General features: G+C 45.9%; 1 protein-coding gene across 2 annotated transcripts in view; it reads left to right on the plus strand.

Annotated features, from left to right (window-relative positions):
- Positions 1–922: 922 nt before the first annotated feature.
- URI1 (URI1 prefoldin like chaperone) overlaps positions 923–19,068 on the plus strand; it is a 71,986-nt gene continuing 53,840 nt past the window's right edge. Inside the window, exon 1 of one of the 2 annotated variants that reach the window (XM_084644376.1) lies at positions 923–1,313. In XM_084644376.1, coding sequence (XP_084500502.1) covers positions 1,242–1,313 — 72 coding nt within the window. In that variant the 5' untranslated portion in view covers positions 923–1,241. The remainder of the gene's footprint in view (positions 1,314–19,068) is intronic. The other variant, XM_084644375.1, reaches the window with a different exon arrangement.

Below are 19,068 nucleotides of genomic sequence, written 5' to 3' on the forward strand. Positions count from 1 at the left end.
GTGTGTGATCCCCTGGTGATTGGATCCAGGGGCTGGGTGCTTTGGGAGCTGGGATCCAGGGGGAAGAAGCTGTGTGGTCCCCGGCGATGGGATCCAGGGGCTGTTTGGTCCCATGACAATGGGATCCAGGGGTGGATGCTTTGGCATTGAGTGACTGGGTGCTATGTGGTCCCACGGCAATATCATCCAAGGGCTGTGTGATCGGATCCAGAGGCTGTGTGCTTTGGGAGCTGGGATCGAGGGACTGGGTGCTGTGTGATCCCATGGCGATGGGATCCAGGGGCTGGGTGCTTGGGAGCTGGGAATGAGGAACTGGGTGCTGTGTGGTCCTCTGGCGATGGGATCCAGGGTGCTGCGTGCTTTGGGAGCTGGGATCGAGGGACTGCGTGCTGTGTGGTCCCCGGTGATGGGGTCCAGGAGCTGTGTGGTCCCCTGGCGATGGAGTCCAGGGGACAAGGACTGCATGGTGCCCTGGCGATGAGGTCCAGGGGGCAGGGGCTGTGTGGTTCCCTGGCGATGGGGTCCAGGGGCTGAGCGGTCCCATGGCAATGGGATACAGGGGGCAGGGGCTGTGTGGTGGCCTGGCGATGGGGTCCAGGGGCTGAGGGGTCCCATGGCGAAGGGGTCCAGGGGCTGAGTGGCCCCACGGCAATGGGGTCCAGGGGCTGAGTGGTCCCCTGGCGATGGGGTCCAGGGGCTGAGTGGTCCCCTGGCGATGGGGTCCAGGGAGCAGGGGCTGTGTGGTGGACTGGCGATGGGGTAAGGGGGCTGGGGCCGCGTGGTGGCCTGGCGATGGGGTCCAGGGGCACGACGGCTTTGGGAGCTGGGATCGCGTTTGGTGCCCCCGGCGAAGCGCAGGGGGTGGGGAGCACCCGCCTTTCCGCTCGCTCGCCGCGGTGCCTCCGGCGGGCGCTGTGGCTGCCTACCCAGAGTGCAGCAGGCAGCCGGGCGGGCGGGAGGAGGAGGCGGCGCGGCAGCGGCTGGGCTCAAGCTGCTCGTGCTCTCCGGCCCCTCGGCGCAGCTGGTCCCGGGCGCAGGCGGTGGCGCGGCCCAGAATGCGAGTGTGAGATGCTTCCCCCGGCAGCGGCTCCCCGGGCCCAGGCGGCGGCGGCGGTCCCCGCGTGGATGCGGCTCCGGAGCCGGCGCTTCACGCTGCACAAACATTTCTATAGGACTCATTCGCCTTGCTGAGGAGAGCGGCCCGGCCCGCGCCCCCGCCAGCCCCTGCCCCCGCCCGGGCCATGCAGGCCCCCGGCACAGCCTCGCCGCTCAGCGCCGCGCAGGTGGGCCGCCTGCGGGAGGAGCAGGGAAAGGTAAAGGCCGAGCAGCAGCGCCGGGGGCCTGGGCCGCTCCGCAGCGAGGCCCGGAAGGGTGCCCGGAGCGCCGGGCCCGGCTGGGGGGAAGCGGGGCAGGGGCCCGGGGGAGGAGGCCCAGGCCGCGGGGCCATGGCAGCGTTGGGCCTGTAACGGTTGTTGTCGCTTCCACCGCACTCGAGAGAGAACGTGTGCGGGGAGCGCCTCGCCCCGGCGGGTCCGGCACCGCGGCGCTGGCGCGGGGCTGCCAGCTGAGCGTCCGGAGTCGCCTCAGGCCGGAGCCCAGCCCCCAGGGTGCGCACCCACCCCCCGTAGTGCCACTGGCGTCATCGGCCCCCCAACAACACCAGGGCTTGGGGTAAAAAGGGTGTGACCCCCCCCCCCACAAAGCCGGTTCTGTCCCCCAGGGTAGAGGCCTGTGGGTGCTTTTAACTCAGGGCTGCTTCAAAAGTGGACCCTGACCCAGCTTCTGGAGTGGGGCTGAAATAAACCGTGTCAGTGTCCTAGCTCTGCCTAAAGTGTTGAAATCCAATAGTCCAAGTTAAAGATGATCCGTCAGCCCTAAGGTTAGCGTCCTGGCTTTTGGCCTTGTGTCGCAGCCATGTTACTCCAATGCCATTTTTGTGTTTCCTTTCTTTTAAATTCAAAGAATACCTTTTAAGAAAAGTTGGAAGATACCCATATGTTTACTGATGCCCCATGTGGGCTCCCTAGGGGTCATTGCAATCTGTTGTGTAAATACTTGCTTTAATGTGTAACAAACATCGTTTTAAGGTTTTATGTAGGGGTGTAACTGTACGTGCATAGTAGTTCCAGTTTTTCAAATTATTATTCTCTCAGATGCTTAATCTTTTTTTAATAGGAAAGGTGATTATGCTTTTAGGTCTGCAAGTTGGTCCACACAGAGCCTTATTGAAGTCAGTGGAGCTTCCTGTGGGCCTCTGCCCATGTGAACTAACTTCCATAGGTAGGGCATTAGGGTCTAATCAGTCATGAACCTTCTTTTGAAGATTGATTACTTTAGAGCTGTATTTAAAATAGCCAGACTATCAAATGTCTTTTTTACAAAGTTTCCTGCCTTAGAATACTGAATGTCTTCTCTTACTCCGTGCTGTATATGGGCTTAGTGCAAAACTGGAGATCTCTCCTTCTTAAGATTAGTCATATCCACTTACTAGGTGATTGATGTGATTTTTGGGGTGATAGGCCCCTATCCTGCAATTAGGTCTGCATAGGTGCAGGTGTCTACCTATATGAAATTAATTGCATGATCAGAGCCATATTTAGCACACATCATCATGAGTATTTCATGCCAATAATCTAAATACCTTTTCAGTTGTCCTCTTGGTCTCTTCATAAGGTTAAAAATTTTGTATGCATCTTAAAAGTAGCTCCCTAGGTATAAAAGAAAACTCTTAGTAGTTCCTTTACTGTATGGTGCTTCCACCAAGATCACTTTTTTGAGGGTAGGGAGCCTAAGTAATGCATACATGATACAGACCATGAGCATCTTCTGGAATATTGTGTATAAACAAGATGTCTGGCTTTGGAGAAAAAGACCCACATCATTACCTAAAGATCTACCTAAACTGATGGGTTGTTAACATGGATGAAAATTAGGATAATCTGGTGGGATACTCTGAATGGTCTCTTCTTATAAGAACATCAGATGAGAGTAAACTGTTCTCTCTCTCCACAGTCCAGTTACTTTCCAGGCTAGTTGACTGTGATGGAGAATTATGCTTCTGTGATGCTTTAGTGTCAATTGGTCATGGAGTGTAAGTGCATGTCTGTCAGGAGCATGTAGAATTATTCCCAGTTCATGGCAAGGCCCTTCAGTAAGCAAGTTTAAGACTGTTCTCAAACAGATCTGCTCCAGTGGAAAAGAGACCCAAGAGGCCATTAATTAAGACTGTTAAGCTGCTGTACCAAAATTGTATTTTATCATAAGGAAACTTTACATAATTTCTGCAGATTGGCTAAAAATATTTGAACCCTTCAGCTTCATTATGAAATTATCCTGAGGAGCTAAATATCTTAGTTACAGTGGAGTGTCAGGATGAAGCTGTAGTGGGCTCTTCCTCTGTGAAATAGAGAATTGGAAGCTGTATATAATCGCATTACAATAGTGTTTTTGGTTCTGAAAATATTATATTTTAAGGTTGAGGAGACCATTTCATTTATACCATCACCTTCCTTTTCAGATAGTCATAGATCTCATAAATTTGAGCAAACTCCACTTGGAGGCAAGCTTGAAATTAGATATGATTGCTATAAAATTTTGCACAGTGCTTTTGCTAATCTAGTAGTCATATAAATGTCTTTCACAACCTGTGTTCTAATACCCTACAACATTTTCTTAATATAGTCTCAAAAGAAGTGGTCAAATATTTGTCAAATAACTTGAAAATTTCACACTTCGAAAAATAATTTAATTGATGTATTTTTATTTTCACCCAGCTCTGACTCTCATTCTGATATGCTTAGATTTACAGAAATGCACACACACACCACTGTTTATCCAGGTGACAATATGCTCCCTTTAGGACTGAAACTTGGTTGAATAAAAATAAATTCTTTAGCTTTACTCCCACTAGACTGAAACTTATACCATATTGTGTCCTTTTTTCCTCTAGGCTTTGAAATAATGAAATACACTATTAATTACCTGCTGACCTAGAAATATTTTTATTTGAATCATGATTGATTTTTAGCATGCATATTGCTCTGCTAAAGTGGATACGTGTTGCATTCTTTTACTGATTTAGGCATGAGTTTTGGCTTTTAAAATGTAGTAAGTAGTTCTCAATCTTTTCAGTAACAGGAGTCGCCTTTCATCTACGTAGGCCCTCCCTCCTGTTTATAAACGTCAGAAGACCAGGAAGTTCATGACCCACTGATGTCTGTTTGGGGCTGCCACATCCCAGTTTAGGAACTCTGTTGGCGAATGATTTTAATTCTTGGTTAGAATAGCCACTTGCCTGTTGGACAGTTTTCATCTTGTTAGTTTGTAGTGATAATCAGACCAAACCTTTAAAAGCAATTTTCAGGACATCTACTAAACGTACTTGGTAGAAAAACATGTCTTAGAATGTGTATCTTCGGGATAAATTATAGAAGAATATCTAGTAATTTTCATGATAAAGACTATCACTGAAAGCATCATGTCTGCTTAAAGTTTTGAATGTTAGTGTAAAAAAATATAGCACATTTATCACTGATTGCTTGAAAGTACAGTATCTGTTAGCTGGAAATATTATGTTAAGCCCACTGTTTGTAGGTGTAGGAAGTACAATATAGATATTTAAAGAGGCAGAATCTCATGCTCTAGAGCAGTGGTTCTTAAACTGTGGGTTTGGACAGCAAAATGAGGCGCAAGCCCATTTTAATGGGATCGCCAGGGCTGGTTTAGACTTGCTGGGGCTCAGGGCCCAAGCCCTACCAACCAGGGCCAAAGCACAAGGTCATCAGTTCTGGGTGGTGGGGTTCAGGTTACATACATGCTTCCTGCCTGGGGCGGAAGCCCTGGGTGGTGAGGCTCGGGCTTCAGCTTTTGCCGACCTGCCCAAGACGGTGGGGCTTGAGTGGGCTCAGTCCCCGCTCCTGAGGTCGTGTAGTAATTTTTGTTGTCAGTGCAATGAAGTTTGAGAACCCCTGCTATAGAGCCTGAATTTAAATTTAATAGTTTATATATAAATGTGATTCTCAGTGACTAATGGATCCTTGGTTACTAACAGATAAGAGGTAGATGAATGTTCTGTACTGTTTGTCACTCTGCAGACAGCTAAATTGTTGAATAATTGAACAAGTTATGTGTTACAAAATGGGAGATGTTTAGAGAACTATTTAGACCCATGAGGGACATGTTGAGTGCAAATGCAGTCTTGGGTAATCTAATGAATTCCATTGAGGTCTGGCAGCGTGGTGGTTTTAGTAGGAATATATTTTAAAGATTTTCATATTTCACTGATTCACGTCTGTTTTTTCTTCCTGGTTTAGGAAGAGTAGGAAGGGAAAGTGACTCTCCTGCAATTCACCATGTCATCTAAGTATCATGAGATTTTAGGGCACCGGTTATTGTAACTTACTGGTCAGTGTATGTTACATGTCCCTGACAGATTACTTATGAATTTAATTCATGTAGGGCAGAGGTGGGCAAACTATGGCCTGCAGGACCGTCCTGCCTGGCCCCTGAGCTCCCGGCCAGGAAGACTAGCCCTGGGCCTCTCCCCCGCTGTACCCTCCCCCACAGCCTCAGCACGCTGCACCCGCAGCACTCTGGTCCACGACTCCTGCCGGGTAGCGGGTTGGCTCTGGCCGGGCAGTAAGCTCCTGCTGCTCTGAGCAGCATGGTAAGGGAGCAGGGAGCAGGGGTGTGTGTGTTGGATAAGGGGCAGAGGGTCCTGGGGAGCAGTCAGGTGACGGGGACCGGGGGGGGGGTTGGATAGGCGTGGAAGTCCTGGGGGGTGCTGTCGGGGCAGTCAGGGGACAGGGAGCAGGGGGAGGTTGGATGGGGATGGGGGTGGTTAGGGCAGGGGTCCTGGGAGGAGTGGTCAGGGCATGGGGACGGGGACGGGGGGCTGGATGGGTCAAGGGTTCTGAGGGGGGTGGGCAGTGGAAGGGGGCAGGGGCCAGGCTGTTTGGGGCGGCACAGGCTTCCCTACCCAGCGATCCACACAGTTTCGCAATGCCAATGTGGCCCTTGGGCCAAAAAGTTTGCCCACCCCTGGTGTAGGGTGATATCTTTAACTCCAAATGCTATGTATAAGGTTTTGTCCACATGTACAGTTTTTCAACAGTTGAAGAAAACAATTGAGAGAGGTATAAATAGCTTGTGTCCTCTGCCTCTTAGCTGCAACCTCTGCTTTTGTTTTGTCCTCTACCTATATGAATAATTCCAGTAACTGTCTCTGCTGCTGTTCAAGTCTTTTTCAAGCAGCATCTGCAGTACAAAATTGATAAGATTCTCGATGATTTCAGAACTGTTCCCACAGTTCTGAAGAATAACAGTGTAACTGAGCAGAATCTTATGCCTTTCACTCTGGACTTGTCTATACTTCCGGCTAAATCAGCACTGCTGTTGGTCTGGTGAAGGCAAGCTACGTTGATGGCAGAGTGCTGTCCCGTTGATGTCTGTACTCCACCTCCCTGTGAGGCGGAAGGTAAGTCAGTGGGAGAGTATCTACCGTCTACATAGCGCAGTGTAGACGTGCTGTAAGTTGACCCAAGTTGCATCAACTTCAGTTATGCAACTGAAGTAGTGTAACTTAGGTCAACTTACAGCTTTAGTGTAGAATAGCCCTCTGACACTGCAACAGCGGCGGCACTATAGGTGCCTGCAGACTCAAGAAAATGACACTGCATTATTTTATACATATTTCATGTTTCAAGCTTATCTTTACCGCCATAAGTTCTAGAAGTATTTTTTTTAAATGAAGACCTCCATCAACAATTTCAGCAGATTTTAGATCCTCTTGCTTTTGAGGGCAAGCTTCCTCCTTGTTTGGGGCATGTAGATTTTACACGCCCTGATGGCAAATATCTGCTTTCATATTAGAAAGTAATCACACAAATAACTATATATTTATTATACAAACTGTTTGTGATAAAGAGAGAGAACAGTATGCCAAAATAATAGTAGCTACTACCACTGTAAAGTACATGACAAGTACATTGTTGTGATTCATTAAAAGATGGAGTCACTTACCTTGTTGCCCCATTAAAATGGTAGTAACTATCAACATAATCAGAATATTTATAATATTGATGGTTTCAGATGGGGTGACTGATTCTCTTAATATATAGATGCTCATTATCTTCATAACAATTTGATTTATTCAGTGTGGATTGCAGTGCAGTACTTTTAAGCACATTGGACTCTTTCAGCCCTATTGTTCAATGGTGCTCATATCTCAACAAAGCTCACTAGTGAGAAACCAATTCTGTTAGCATCCGCTTTGAAGCATAACTTTCTGTGTAATGCCCATTATAGTTAGCCTAGCTTCCGAAGCGTTATGTGATTTAATCCTTTTTTAAAAAAAATCTCCACCCAAATACCACTTCAGAATCTCTATTTAGGCACAGTCCACCCTGTCAGATGCTTTTCTGTATTTCCTGATTCCACCCTTGCTTTCCCAAGCGCTGTTCAGAAGGAAAAGGGCACATTCAGTAGTTGGCTGAAGCTATCAGCTATAAAGCCTGCTTTATCTTCTAGCATTAACTGGTCACCTGTCTTACCTTGTTTTGGTCAATAATTGATAACTATATTGAGCCATGAGATTTGCCCACATTCCAAAGGAATTTATCCCATTGTTAATATGAATTAAATGTCTGCTGATTGTATAGCATCAGATTTTAACCCTGATTCTAGCAGATGCTTAAAAAGGTTAAATAATAATCACTCTTTATTTGAGGACGTGAACATTTAAACAATTTTTATAACAAAATATAGTATGGAGGAAGGAATCTCTCACATATTTCAGCCCAAAGCTCTGTCCGTTAGAAGGAAATGCTATGTGTTGCATCATTTTGTGTGTTGTGTAGCACATCTGAACTGGTTTCCAGAGGGCTAGCATGGATGCTATAAGAGACTTGTGAAAACATGTTAATTTGACACAGGTTAAATTGTATAACTGTGCTAATTAAGCTGTTTTGTGAACAGTTTAACTTTATCCTGGTGTGGACAGAGTCTTTAGTACTTTGCCTGTATATTACAATGCACCATTGTAGATTGATTAAGTAACGTGTGATTGCTTTCACAAAATTCATAATGTCACTACAGTGTAGGCACTTCAGTCTGAAAGTCAGACTATGTCAACAGATGGAGTGACCAGAGCCCTGCATCAAAATCTTACCAGTTTCACAGCCCACTACAGTAACTTCTGATGTTTGAGTAATTTCTGTGTTTGTTTCTGCTGAAAGAAAAGGAGTACTTGTGGCACCTTAGAGACTAACCAATTTATTTGAGCATAAGCTTTCGTGAGCTACAGCTCACTTCATCGGATGCATACTGTGGAAACTGCAGAAGACACTATATACACAGAGACCATGAAACAATACCTCCTCCCACCCCACTCTCCTGCTGGTAATAGCTTATCTAAAGTGATCACTCTCCTTACAATGTGTATGATAATCAAGTTGGGCCATTTCCAGCACAAATCCAGGTTTTCTCACCCTCCCCCCCCCACAAACTCACTCTCCTGCTGGTAATAGCTCATCCAAAGTGACCACTCTCTTTACAATGTGTATGATAATCAAGGTGGGCCATTTCCAGCACAAATCCAGGTTTTCTCACCCCCCCCCCTTTTTCTCAAAAGTCACACACACAAACTCACTCTCCTGCTGGTAATAGCTTATCCAAAGTGATGGATAAGCTATTACCAGCAGGAGAGTGAGTTTTCTTGAAAAAGGGGGCGGGGGGGTGAGAAAACCTGGATTTGTGCTGGAAATGGCCCACCTTGATTATCATACACATTGTAAGGAGAGTGATCACTTTAGATAAGCTATTACCAGCAGGAGAGTGGGGTGGGAGGAGGTATTGTTTCATGGTCTCTGTGTATATAGTGTCTTCTGCAGTTTCCACAGTATGCATCCGATGAAGTGAGCTGTAGCTCACGAAAGCTTATGCTCAAATAAATTGGTTAGTCTCTAAGGTGCCACAAGTACTCCTTTTCTTTTTGCGAATACAGACTAACACGGCTGTTACTCTGAAACCTGTTTCTGCTGAGTTACAGTATCTATCACATTTTAATTAATACAGCAAGTGTTATTTTAATGTATAGAAGAGGTTACATTTATTCAGGTTATGTGGAATTTCTTATTTATGTGATTTTGAAGACCCCATTGACTCAGTATCTATTATTCCGCCCCCTGAAAATCTGGATGACTGTTCATAGTGTAGGGACTCACAGGACTTGGTAGATGTGCACTCAGTACTTCCTGAATGTTATGCCACAGATGGAAAGAGATTATACCACCCTTTTCTCTGCTAGTAGTTGGGGTAGTCCGTATAGTGTTTGTTTGTTTCTTAAAAGCAGTCCATCCAACATACTAGTAAGCCCAGCCTCTCCTTTCCTCACATAACAACAGCCACTCAGACAGACGACCCTTTGGGTCCTTTATCTCCATGGAGGACCCCCAGGCCGCCTCCAAGGAGCACTTTCCTGTTCAGATGGTAGCCTAGCTGGGTTCTGCTCCTATAGGAAACCAGCAGCCCCTCCTACAGGCCGCTGAGATGGAGTTGGTTGCTATGAAACAGTAAGTGCCCTAGCCAGCCCAGCAGGTTCCCTTTAAAGCACTAGTTGTACTCCCTTTAAAGACTAGCTCAAGTAGCCAATAAGGAGTTCTCCACCTCTCCCAACAGACCTCCCGATACAACAGAGTTTGTGCAGGATGTCTTAGATGTTTACACATTTGTTTCTTCTATGAGGGATATAAATCCTAAATGTCCCCTCAGAATTACAGTGAAACAAATAACAAAACCTTTACCCCTCATGAGAGATACGGGCATCATCTTCCTCAGCAACTGCATAATCTTAATTCTGTACCCCTTACTCTCTTGTTCTTCTTGCCTTCCATAACCCCTCTACCTGTGTCATCATTAAGGCTCAGATTTTGTCACGGATATTTTTAGTAAAAATCATGGACAGGTCACAGGCAATACAAATTCAGGGAAGCCCTTGACCTGTCCGTGATTTTTACTAAAAATATCCCTGACAAAATGGGGTGGGAGGAGAGTCCAGCACCCACAGTGTCTGGGGGATATGGGGTCCCCTTGCCGCTCTCCACAGCTGGGCCACTGCAGGGACTGGGAGCTGCTAAGAGCTGTGGGGCTGCCTGCTGACAGCTCCAGCCCAGGGTCAGAAAATTTTACAGAGGTCTCTGGAGGTCACGGATTCCGTGGCTTCTGTGAAATAATCATAGCCTTAGTCATCATCCCTCATTACATCTTAACTTAAAGCCTCAATGTTGCAAATGGATGCACTAGCAGAAACCTCTACATCCTCAGAGTGAGAATAGAATTGTGAGATTCATGATTTTTTCCCTTATCTACACTTGTGCTAGGTACTTCTGAAGTTTTTTTTTTTTGAAGTTTTCGCTCAAGTTAATTGGCCCAGCAAAAGAATGGCAGCCCCTTGTACCTGTCAGACCGAGTAGATAGTGTGTGATTTCTCCTGCTCCCTAGATAAAAGGTATGTCTTCGCTACCCGCCATATTGGTGGGCAGCGATCGATCCAGCGGGGATCGATTTATCGCATCTAGTCTAGACGTGATAAATCGATCCCCGAGCGCTGTCCCATCGACTCCTGTACTCTAGCGCCGCGAGAGGCGCAGGCAGAGTCGACGGGGGAGCAGCAGCAGTCGACTCACCGCGGTGGAGATACCACGGTAAGTTGATCTAAGTATGTCGACTTCAGCTATTAGAGTGACCCCCCATTCCCTCCCCCCACGCCCCCGTGTATAGACCAGGGCAAAGTCATGAAGAAGGAGGACTTCTTTGGGTTCTGCTAAAAACTTAGAAGTTATTGAAGTGATTCATACACCCAGGAATTATTAATTTTGAATTCATTTTCTCAGACTTCACAAAACCTGTACCCTTTCAGGACAGTTGATATGTAAAGGTTTAGTTTTTCACTTTTTTTGCTGTGGACATAACTAAGAATTATTTTTTATGCTTGCCAAAATCATAATTTCCTCCAATTATCCCTACCCTACTACATCCCATCCCATCTCATCTCACCTCCCAGCCAAGAAAAATCACCTTTGGACGGAGACTATATTAATAATTTTGAAATGTAATATTTAATCAATACCTTGATTTAAGCAATGAATGTTACATTTCAACAATGCTTTTTGGCTTTCCATTAAATCAAAAAAATGTACCAACTGACTGAAGAGCTTTAATAATTTTATTTCATTTTGTGCCATTTAGTTTTTGGAAATGTCAAAAATGGAAATATTTTTGAAAAGGTAAACATGATCGAAAATGGGACTGAAGGGGAAACCATTTTGCAAATCTTAATTATATCTTTCTCCATCAGTGTTTGCTATGTTTTAGACTAGAAACTTGTGGTTTCCAAAGGAAGATGTGAAATTTCATTTTACATGTTTATGTTGCATATGACTTGTTACGTCCTGACTTTACCAAGAAACTACTTAAATGTTTGGCTACCTAGCTATTTTATTACTGTATAATATAAAGTCATATTCTAAATTAGTTACAACTTCATCAATAAATTCAGTTTTACCATGTCTTTTTTGCTATGTGGTGTGTCAAAGAATATCACAAATGGGCTACCTGGCACAACGGGTCTTGATCCTGGAAACAATCACACATGTGGATAACTTAACTCACATGAGTAGTCCCATTGAAGTCAATATTCACATACTCAAAGTTAAACAACTAAATTCTGAAAAATTGGAATCATCCTAATGAGGGCAGTAGTAAAAATGAGGTTGATTTTATCCAGGACCCTAATAAACATTGAACTGTATTGCAAAGAACATTATACAGTTTGATTATGGTAATCTGCTCATGGGAGGGCATGAACCACAGAACCAAGGTCAAGACAGAGTACTTTGCAAAATCCCAAATGGCAAGACCAGTTTCCTAAAGGTAAAAACATTGTTTTTAGATTTATTAGACTATTACTTTAACACCTCATTACTTCCTTTCACTTTCAGAAAAAGTATTCTATACTCTGTTTTCCTTAAGTAATGTGACTGAAAGAAAATGTTTAAAGTCAGACTAATTCAAGATTAAACTGTCTCAAATTATTTTATTACAGCATGTACACAAATTGCTTACATATCTGATCATATTCAGATTACTTTTCAAGTGGTAAATAATGCTACTTAGCACTTATACAGTGCTTTATATCTTCAAAGTGCTTCTCAGGCATTAGCTATTTAATTAGGATAGCACTCCTGTGAGGTAGGTAAGTTAGTACTACTTATCCCCATTTTACAGACGAAGAAATGTAGGGCTTGTCTGCACCACGCAGCTTTTAGCGACAAGGCTGAATCGATACAGCCTTGTCGCCAAAAGTCAGCGTGTGTGAACACTCTTTTGCAGTATTTTGTCGGCACTTTCAGCCCCACGAGCAGCATAAGCTTTGTCGGCAGGAGAACGCTCCTGCCAACAAAGTCACGTCTCACTGCTGCTTGCATCGGGCAAAACTTTTGTCTTTTGCGGGGGAGCTTTTTTAAGTATCTGCAAAAAATAAGTTTTGGTGACAACTGTGCAATGGGGACAAACCCTTAGACTGAGAAATGATTTACCCAAGGCCAAACAGAAGTATTCAGTGTCAGAGAGTGGATTAGATCTCTTGAGTTCTTGGCTCCTTATCATGTGTCGCTTAATCTCAGAGGGCTAAATTTTAAACATATACCTACTCTTTAGTGCCAGTCTAATTAGTATAAAGAAAAGGAGTACTTGTGGCACCTTAGAGACTAACCAATTTATTTGAGCATGAGCTTTCGTGAGCTACAGAGCTATAGCTCACGAAAGCTCATGCTCAAATAAATTGGTTAGTCTCTAAGGTGCCACAAGTACTCCTTTTCTTTTTGCGAATACAGACTAACACGGCTGTTACTCTGAAACCTCTAATTAGTATGTGCCTTGCTCTTGCATGCAAATACGCAGTGTGCATACACAAATCAAATATTTGATTAGATGCTGTCATAAATATAAAGGGAAGGGTAAACCCCTTTGAAATCCCTCCTGGCCAGGGGAAAGCTCCTCTCACCTGTAAAGGGTTAAGAAGCTAAAGGTAACCTCGCTGGCACCTGACCAAAATGACCAATGAGGAGACAAGATACTTTCAAAAGCTGGGAGGAGGGAGAGAAACAAAGGGTTTGTGGGTCTGTCTGTAGTCGTCTTGGCCGGGGACAGAACAGGAATGGAGTCTTAGAACTTTTAGTAAGTAATCTAGCTAGGTATGTGTTAGATTATGATTTCTTTAAATGGCTGAGAAAAGAATTGTGCTGAATAGAATAACTATTTCTGTCTGTGTATCTTTTTTGTAACTTAAGGTTTTGCCTAGAGGGGTTCTCTATGTTTTTGAATCTAATTACCCTGTAAGATATATACCATCCTGATTTTACAGGGGGGATTTCTTTATTTCTATTTACTTCTATTTTTTATTAAAAGTCTTCTTGTAAAACACTGAATGCTTTTTCATTGTTCTCAGATCCAAGGGTTTGGGTCTGTGGTCACCTATGCAAATTGGTGAGGCTTTTTATCCAACATTTCCCAGGAAAGGGGGAGTGCAAGTGTTGGGAGGATTGTTCATTGTTCTTAAGATCCAAGGGTCTGGGTCTGTAGTCACCTAGGCAAATTGGTGAGGCTTTTTACCAAACCTTGTCCAGGAAGTGGGGTGCAAGGTTTTGGGAAGTATTTTGGGGGGAAGGACGCGTCCAAACAGCTCTTCCCCAGTAACCAGTATTAGTTTGGTGGTGGTAGCGGCCATTCCAAGGATAACGGGGGTAATATTTTGTACCTTGGGGAAGTTTTAACCTAAGCTGGTAAGGATAAGCTTAGGAGGTTTTTCATGCAGGTCCCCACATCTGTACCCTAGAGTTCAGAGTGGGGGAGGAACCTTGACATGGTGGCACAGTGGTGGGATTAACCTGAAATCATTTTGAGATCCAGTTGAGATTTTTTGAACTAGAAATACAGATTTTAAAAAGGAATTTTTAGGAAGTCCAGAAGGCAGCTTTGAAACTGAAAGCAGCTTGGTTTCTCTCTGCTTTGTGGCCAAGCAGAGACAAAAGGGGATTATCTTGTGAATTGCAGGTTTTCTTGCCTGGAGGCAGGGTACTTAACTCCTGCAGGGAAATTCACAGTCTTCCAACCCAGAGGTTTTTTTTTTTTTTCTTTTCTTCCTAAAAGTAAATAGGGGGTGTGTGCTCTACCCATTTGCCTGGAGACAAAAGTGGCAGGGTTTTTTTAGGATTTTGATTTTTTTTTTTTTTGTTTTACAAGGAGCACAGGTTTGAAAAGAAATTTTTTTCTTCTTTGGGCTGGGTAAGCAGGTTTCCAAGTAGTTGGAGGTTTTTTGCTTTAATTTGGGCCCAGAGCAGAGACAAGGGAATTGTCTTTTTCTGTAGGCTGACAATCACTATCAGAGAATAGGTATTCTATTCCAGCACAGCAAAATTTTACAGCCAAGTTTTGTTTGTTTATTTCTAAACCTCGGGTGTAAAGTTAGTTAAAAACAGAGAGGTTAGAATGGCCAAATCCTCAGCTCGACTACAGCTGGAATTAGCCAAATTTCAGGCTGAGGAAAAACAAAGGGAACATGAAAGACAGATAGAACTCATGCAGCTGAAGAAGGAACAAGAAAGGGAGGCAGAACAACACCAAGAGGCTGCCCACAAGAGGGAAATGGAGGCAAGGAAGCATGTGGAGGAGGAGAGGGAAAAAGAGAGGAAGCATGTGGAGGAGATGGAGAGGATAAAGGCCCAGCAGAATATACCAACAAACCCTAGCAATCCTTCTCCAGGTACCACTTCCCATCCCAGAAAGTTCCCCACCTACAAGGCAGGTGATGATACTGAGGCCTTCTTAGAAAACTTCGAAAGGGCCTGCCTTGGGTACAACATCTCTACTGACCAATACATGGTAGAGCTGAGGCCGCAGCTCAGTGGACCCTTAGCTGAGGTGGCAGCTGAAATGCCTAAAGAACACATGAACAAGTATGAACTGTTTAAATCCAAGGCGAGAGTCAGAATGGGGATAACACCCGAGCAGTCTCGTCGGAGGTTCAGAGCCCTAAGGTGGAAACCAGACATGTCATTTACCCGACATGCCTACCACATTGTAAAACATTGGGATGCCTGGATATCAGGAGCAAGTGTTGAATCTCCAGTAAATTTGCCCTTCCTAATGCAAATGGAACAATTCTTAGAGGGTGTTCCTGAGGAAATAGAAAGATACATCCTAGATGGGAAACCCAAAACTGTAATTGAGGCAGGAGAGATTGGAGCCAGATGGGTGGAGGTGGCAGAGAAGAAGAAAACTGGTCGCAGTTGGAGCGGAGACCAGAAGGGACCACCCCAGACCACACCCTATTACCGGGGGCCGCCCAAAGCCCCACCTACCTCCCAAAGAACCCTCCAGACCCCTTATCGTCCCACCACCCCGTTCTCCAGCAACCCTCCTCGCCCCGGTGACCCGTCAGCTGGACGATGTTTTAAATGTAACGAGCTGGGGCATGTAAAGGCCAACTGCCCCAAGAACCCCAACAGATTACAGTTCATTGCACCGGAATCACACCAGAGGTCCACAGGCCCAGATACCTCCCAGATACCCTTGGAGCGGAGGGAAACTGTGAGTGTGGGTGGGAAGAAGGTCACCGCGTGGAGGGACACCGGAGCACAAGTGTCAGCTATCCATGCTTCCTTAGTGGACCCCAATTTAATCAACCCAGAGATCCAAGTGACGATTCAACCCTTCAAGTCCAACTCTTTCAATTTGCCTACAGCCAAGTTGCCTGTCCAGTACAAGGGCTGGTCAGGAATGTGGACTTTTGCAGTCTATGATGATTATCCCATCCCCATGCTGTTGGGGGAAGACTTGGCCAATCATGTGAAGCAGGCCAAGAGGGTGGGAATGGTCACCCGCAACCAGGCTAAACAAGCCGTGAGGCCTAGCTCTGTTCCGGAAACTTCTATCAGGACCCAGTCAGAGGTGATGGACCTGGACCCCAGGCCAATGTCTGCAACAGCAGTAGTGGATCCAGTCCCAGAGACCCAGACGGAACCAGTCCCAGAACCGGAACCAGCCAAACAACCAACACCAGACCCCGTGTCAGCACTGAATCCAGTACTTGCAACCTCAACACCAGAGGGCCCCACCGAACCTGAACTGGCAGCAGCCGATAACCCTACACAAGAGGCTCAGCCGGAGCCTGAATCCCAACATAGTGCACCAGCGGAGAGCGGTTCACAGTCAACAGAAACAGCTCCATCCCCTATATCGCTTCCAGAGGGACCAAGCCTAGGTCCACAATCCCATGAGGAACTGATGTCTCCAGCATCAAGGGAACAGTTCCAGACCGAACAGGAAGCAGATGAAAGCCTCCAGAGAGCTTGGACGGCGGCACGGAGCAACCCACCGCCTCTCAGCTCTTCTAATAGATCCAGGTTTGTTGTAGAAAGAGGACTTTTATACAAGGAAACTCTTTCTGGGGGACACCAGGAAGACTGGCATCCTCAGAGACAGTTGGTAGTTCCAACTAAATACCGAGCCAAGCTCTTGAGCTTAGCCCATGATCACCCTAGTGGCCATGCTGGGGTGAACAGGACCAAAGACCGTTTGGGGGGGTCATTCCACTGGGAGGGAATGGGCAAGGATGTTTCTACCTATGTCCAGTCTTGTGAGGTGTGCCAAAGAGTGGGAAAACCCCAAGACCAGGTCAAAGCTCCTCTCCAGCCACTCCCCATCATTGAAGTTCCATTTCAGCGAGTAGCTGTGGATATTCTGGGTCCTTTTCCGAAAAAGACACCCAGAGGAAAGCAGTACATACTGACTTTCATGGATTTTGCCACCCGATGGCCGGAAGCAGTAGCTCTAAGCAACACCAGGGCTAAAAGTGTGTGCCAGGCACTAGCAGACATTTTTGCCAGGGTAGGTTGGCCCTCCGACATCCTCACAGATGCAGGGACTAATTTCCTGGCAGAAACTATGAAAAACCTTTGGGAAGCTCATGGGGTAAATCACTTGGTTGCCACTCCTTGCCATCATCAAACAAATGGCATGGTGGAGAAGTTTAATGGAACTTTGGGGGCCATGATACGTAAATTCGTAAATGAGCACTCCAATGATTGGGACCTAGTATTGCAGCAGTTGCTCTTTGCCTACAGAGCTGTACCACATCCCAGTTTAGGGTTTTCCCCATTTGAACTTGTATATGGCCGTGAGGTTAAGGGGCCATTGCAGTTGGTGAAGCAGCAATGGGAGGGATTTACACCTTCTCCAGGAACTAACATTCTGGACTTTGTAACCAACCTACAAAACACCCTCCGAACCTCTTTAGCCCTTGCTAGAGAAAACTTACAGGATGCTCAAAAAGAGCAAAAAGCCTGGTATGATAAACATGCCAGAGAGCGTTCCTTCAAAGTAGGAGACCAGGTCATGGTCTTAAAGGCGCTCCAGGCCCATAAAATGGAAGCATCGTGGGAAGGGCCATTCGTGGTCCAGGAGCGCCTGGGAGCTGTTAATTATCTCATAGCATTCCCCACCTCCAACCGAAAGCCTAAGGTGTATCATATTAATTCTCTAAAGCCCTTTTATTCCAGAGAATTAAAGGTTTGTCAGTTTACAGCCCAGGGAGGAGACGACGCTGAGTGGCCTGAAGGTGTCTATTACAAAGGGAAATGTGCTGGTGGTGTGGAAGAGGTGAACCTCTCCATGACCCTTGGGCGTATGCAGCGACAGCAGATCCAGGAGCTGTGCACTAGCTACGCGCCAACGTTCTCAGCCACCCCAGGACTGACTGGACGGGCATACCACTCCATTGACACAGGTAATGCTCACCCAATTAGGGTCCAACCTTACCGGGTGTCTCCTCAAGCTAAAACTGCTATAGAACGGGAGATCCAGGATATGTTACAGATGGGTGTAATCCGCCCCTCTGAAAGTGCATGGGCATCTCCAGTGGTTCTAGTTCCCAAACCAGATGGGGAAATACGTTTTTGCGTGGACTACCGTAAGCTAAATGCTGTAACTCGCCCAGACAACTATCCCATGCCACGCACAGATGAACTATTAGAGAAACTGGGAAGGGCCCAGTTCATCTCTACCTTGGACTTAACCAAGGGGTACTGGCAAGTACCGCTAGATGAATCTGCCAAGGAAAGGTCAGCCTTCATCACACATCTCGGGCTGTATGAATTTAATGTACTCCCTTTCGGGCTGCGAAATGCACCCGCCACTTTCCAAAGACTTGTAGATGGTCTCCTAGCGGGATTAGGAGAATATGCAGTCGCCTACCTTGACGATGTGGCCATATTTTCGGATTCCTGGGCAAACCACCTGGAACATCTACAAAAAGTCCTTGAGCGCATAAGGGAGGCAGGACTAACTGTTAAGGCTAAGAAGTGTCAAATAGGCCTAAACAGAGTGACTTACCTTGGACACCAGGTGGGTCAAGGAACTATCAGCCCCCTACAGGCCAAAGTGGATGCTATCCAAAAGTGGCCTGTCCCAAAGTCAAAGAAACAGGTTCAATCCTTCTTAGGCTTGGCCGGTTATTACAGACGATTTGTACCGCACTACAGCCAAATTGCTGCCCCACTGACAGACCTAACCAAAAAGAAACAGCCAAATGCTGTTCAGTGGACCGGAAAGTGTCAGAAGGCCTTTAACAAGCTTAAAGCGACACTCATGTCTGACCCTGTACTAAGGGCCCCAGACTTTGACAAACCGTTCCTAGTAACCACAGATGCATCCGAGCGTGGTGTGGGAGCAGTTTTAATGCAGAAAGGACCTGATCAAGAATTCCACCCTGTAGTGTTTCTCAGCAAAAAACTGTCTGAGAGGGAAAGCAACTGGTCAGTCACTGAAAAAGAATGTTATGCCATTGTCTACGCTCTGGAAAAGCTACGCCCATATGTTTGGGGACGGCGTTTCCACCTGCAAACCGACCATGCTGCACTAAAGTGGCTTCACACCGTCAAAGAAACTAACAGAAAACTTCTTCGGTGGAGTTTAGCTCTCCAAGATTTTGATTTCGACATCCAGCACATCTCA

The sequence above is a fragment of the Lepidochelys olivacea genome, assembly GCF_965140295.1.
Source record: "Lepidochelys olivacea isolate rLepOli2 genome assembly, chromosome: 12".
In the NCBI taxonomy this organism is placed as follows: Eukaryota; Metazoa; Chordata; order Testudines; family Cheloniidae; genus Lepidochelys; species Lepidochelys olivacea.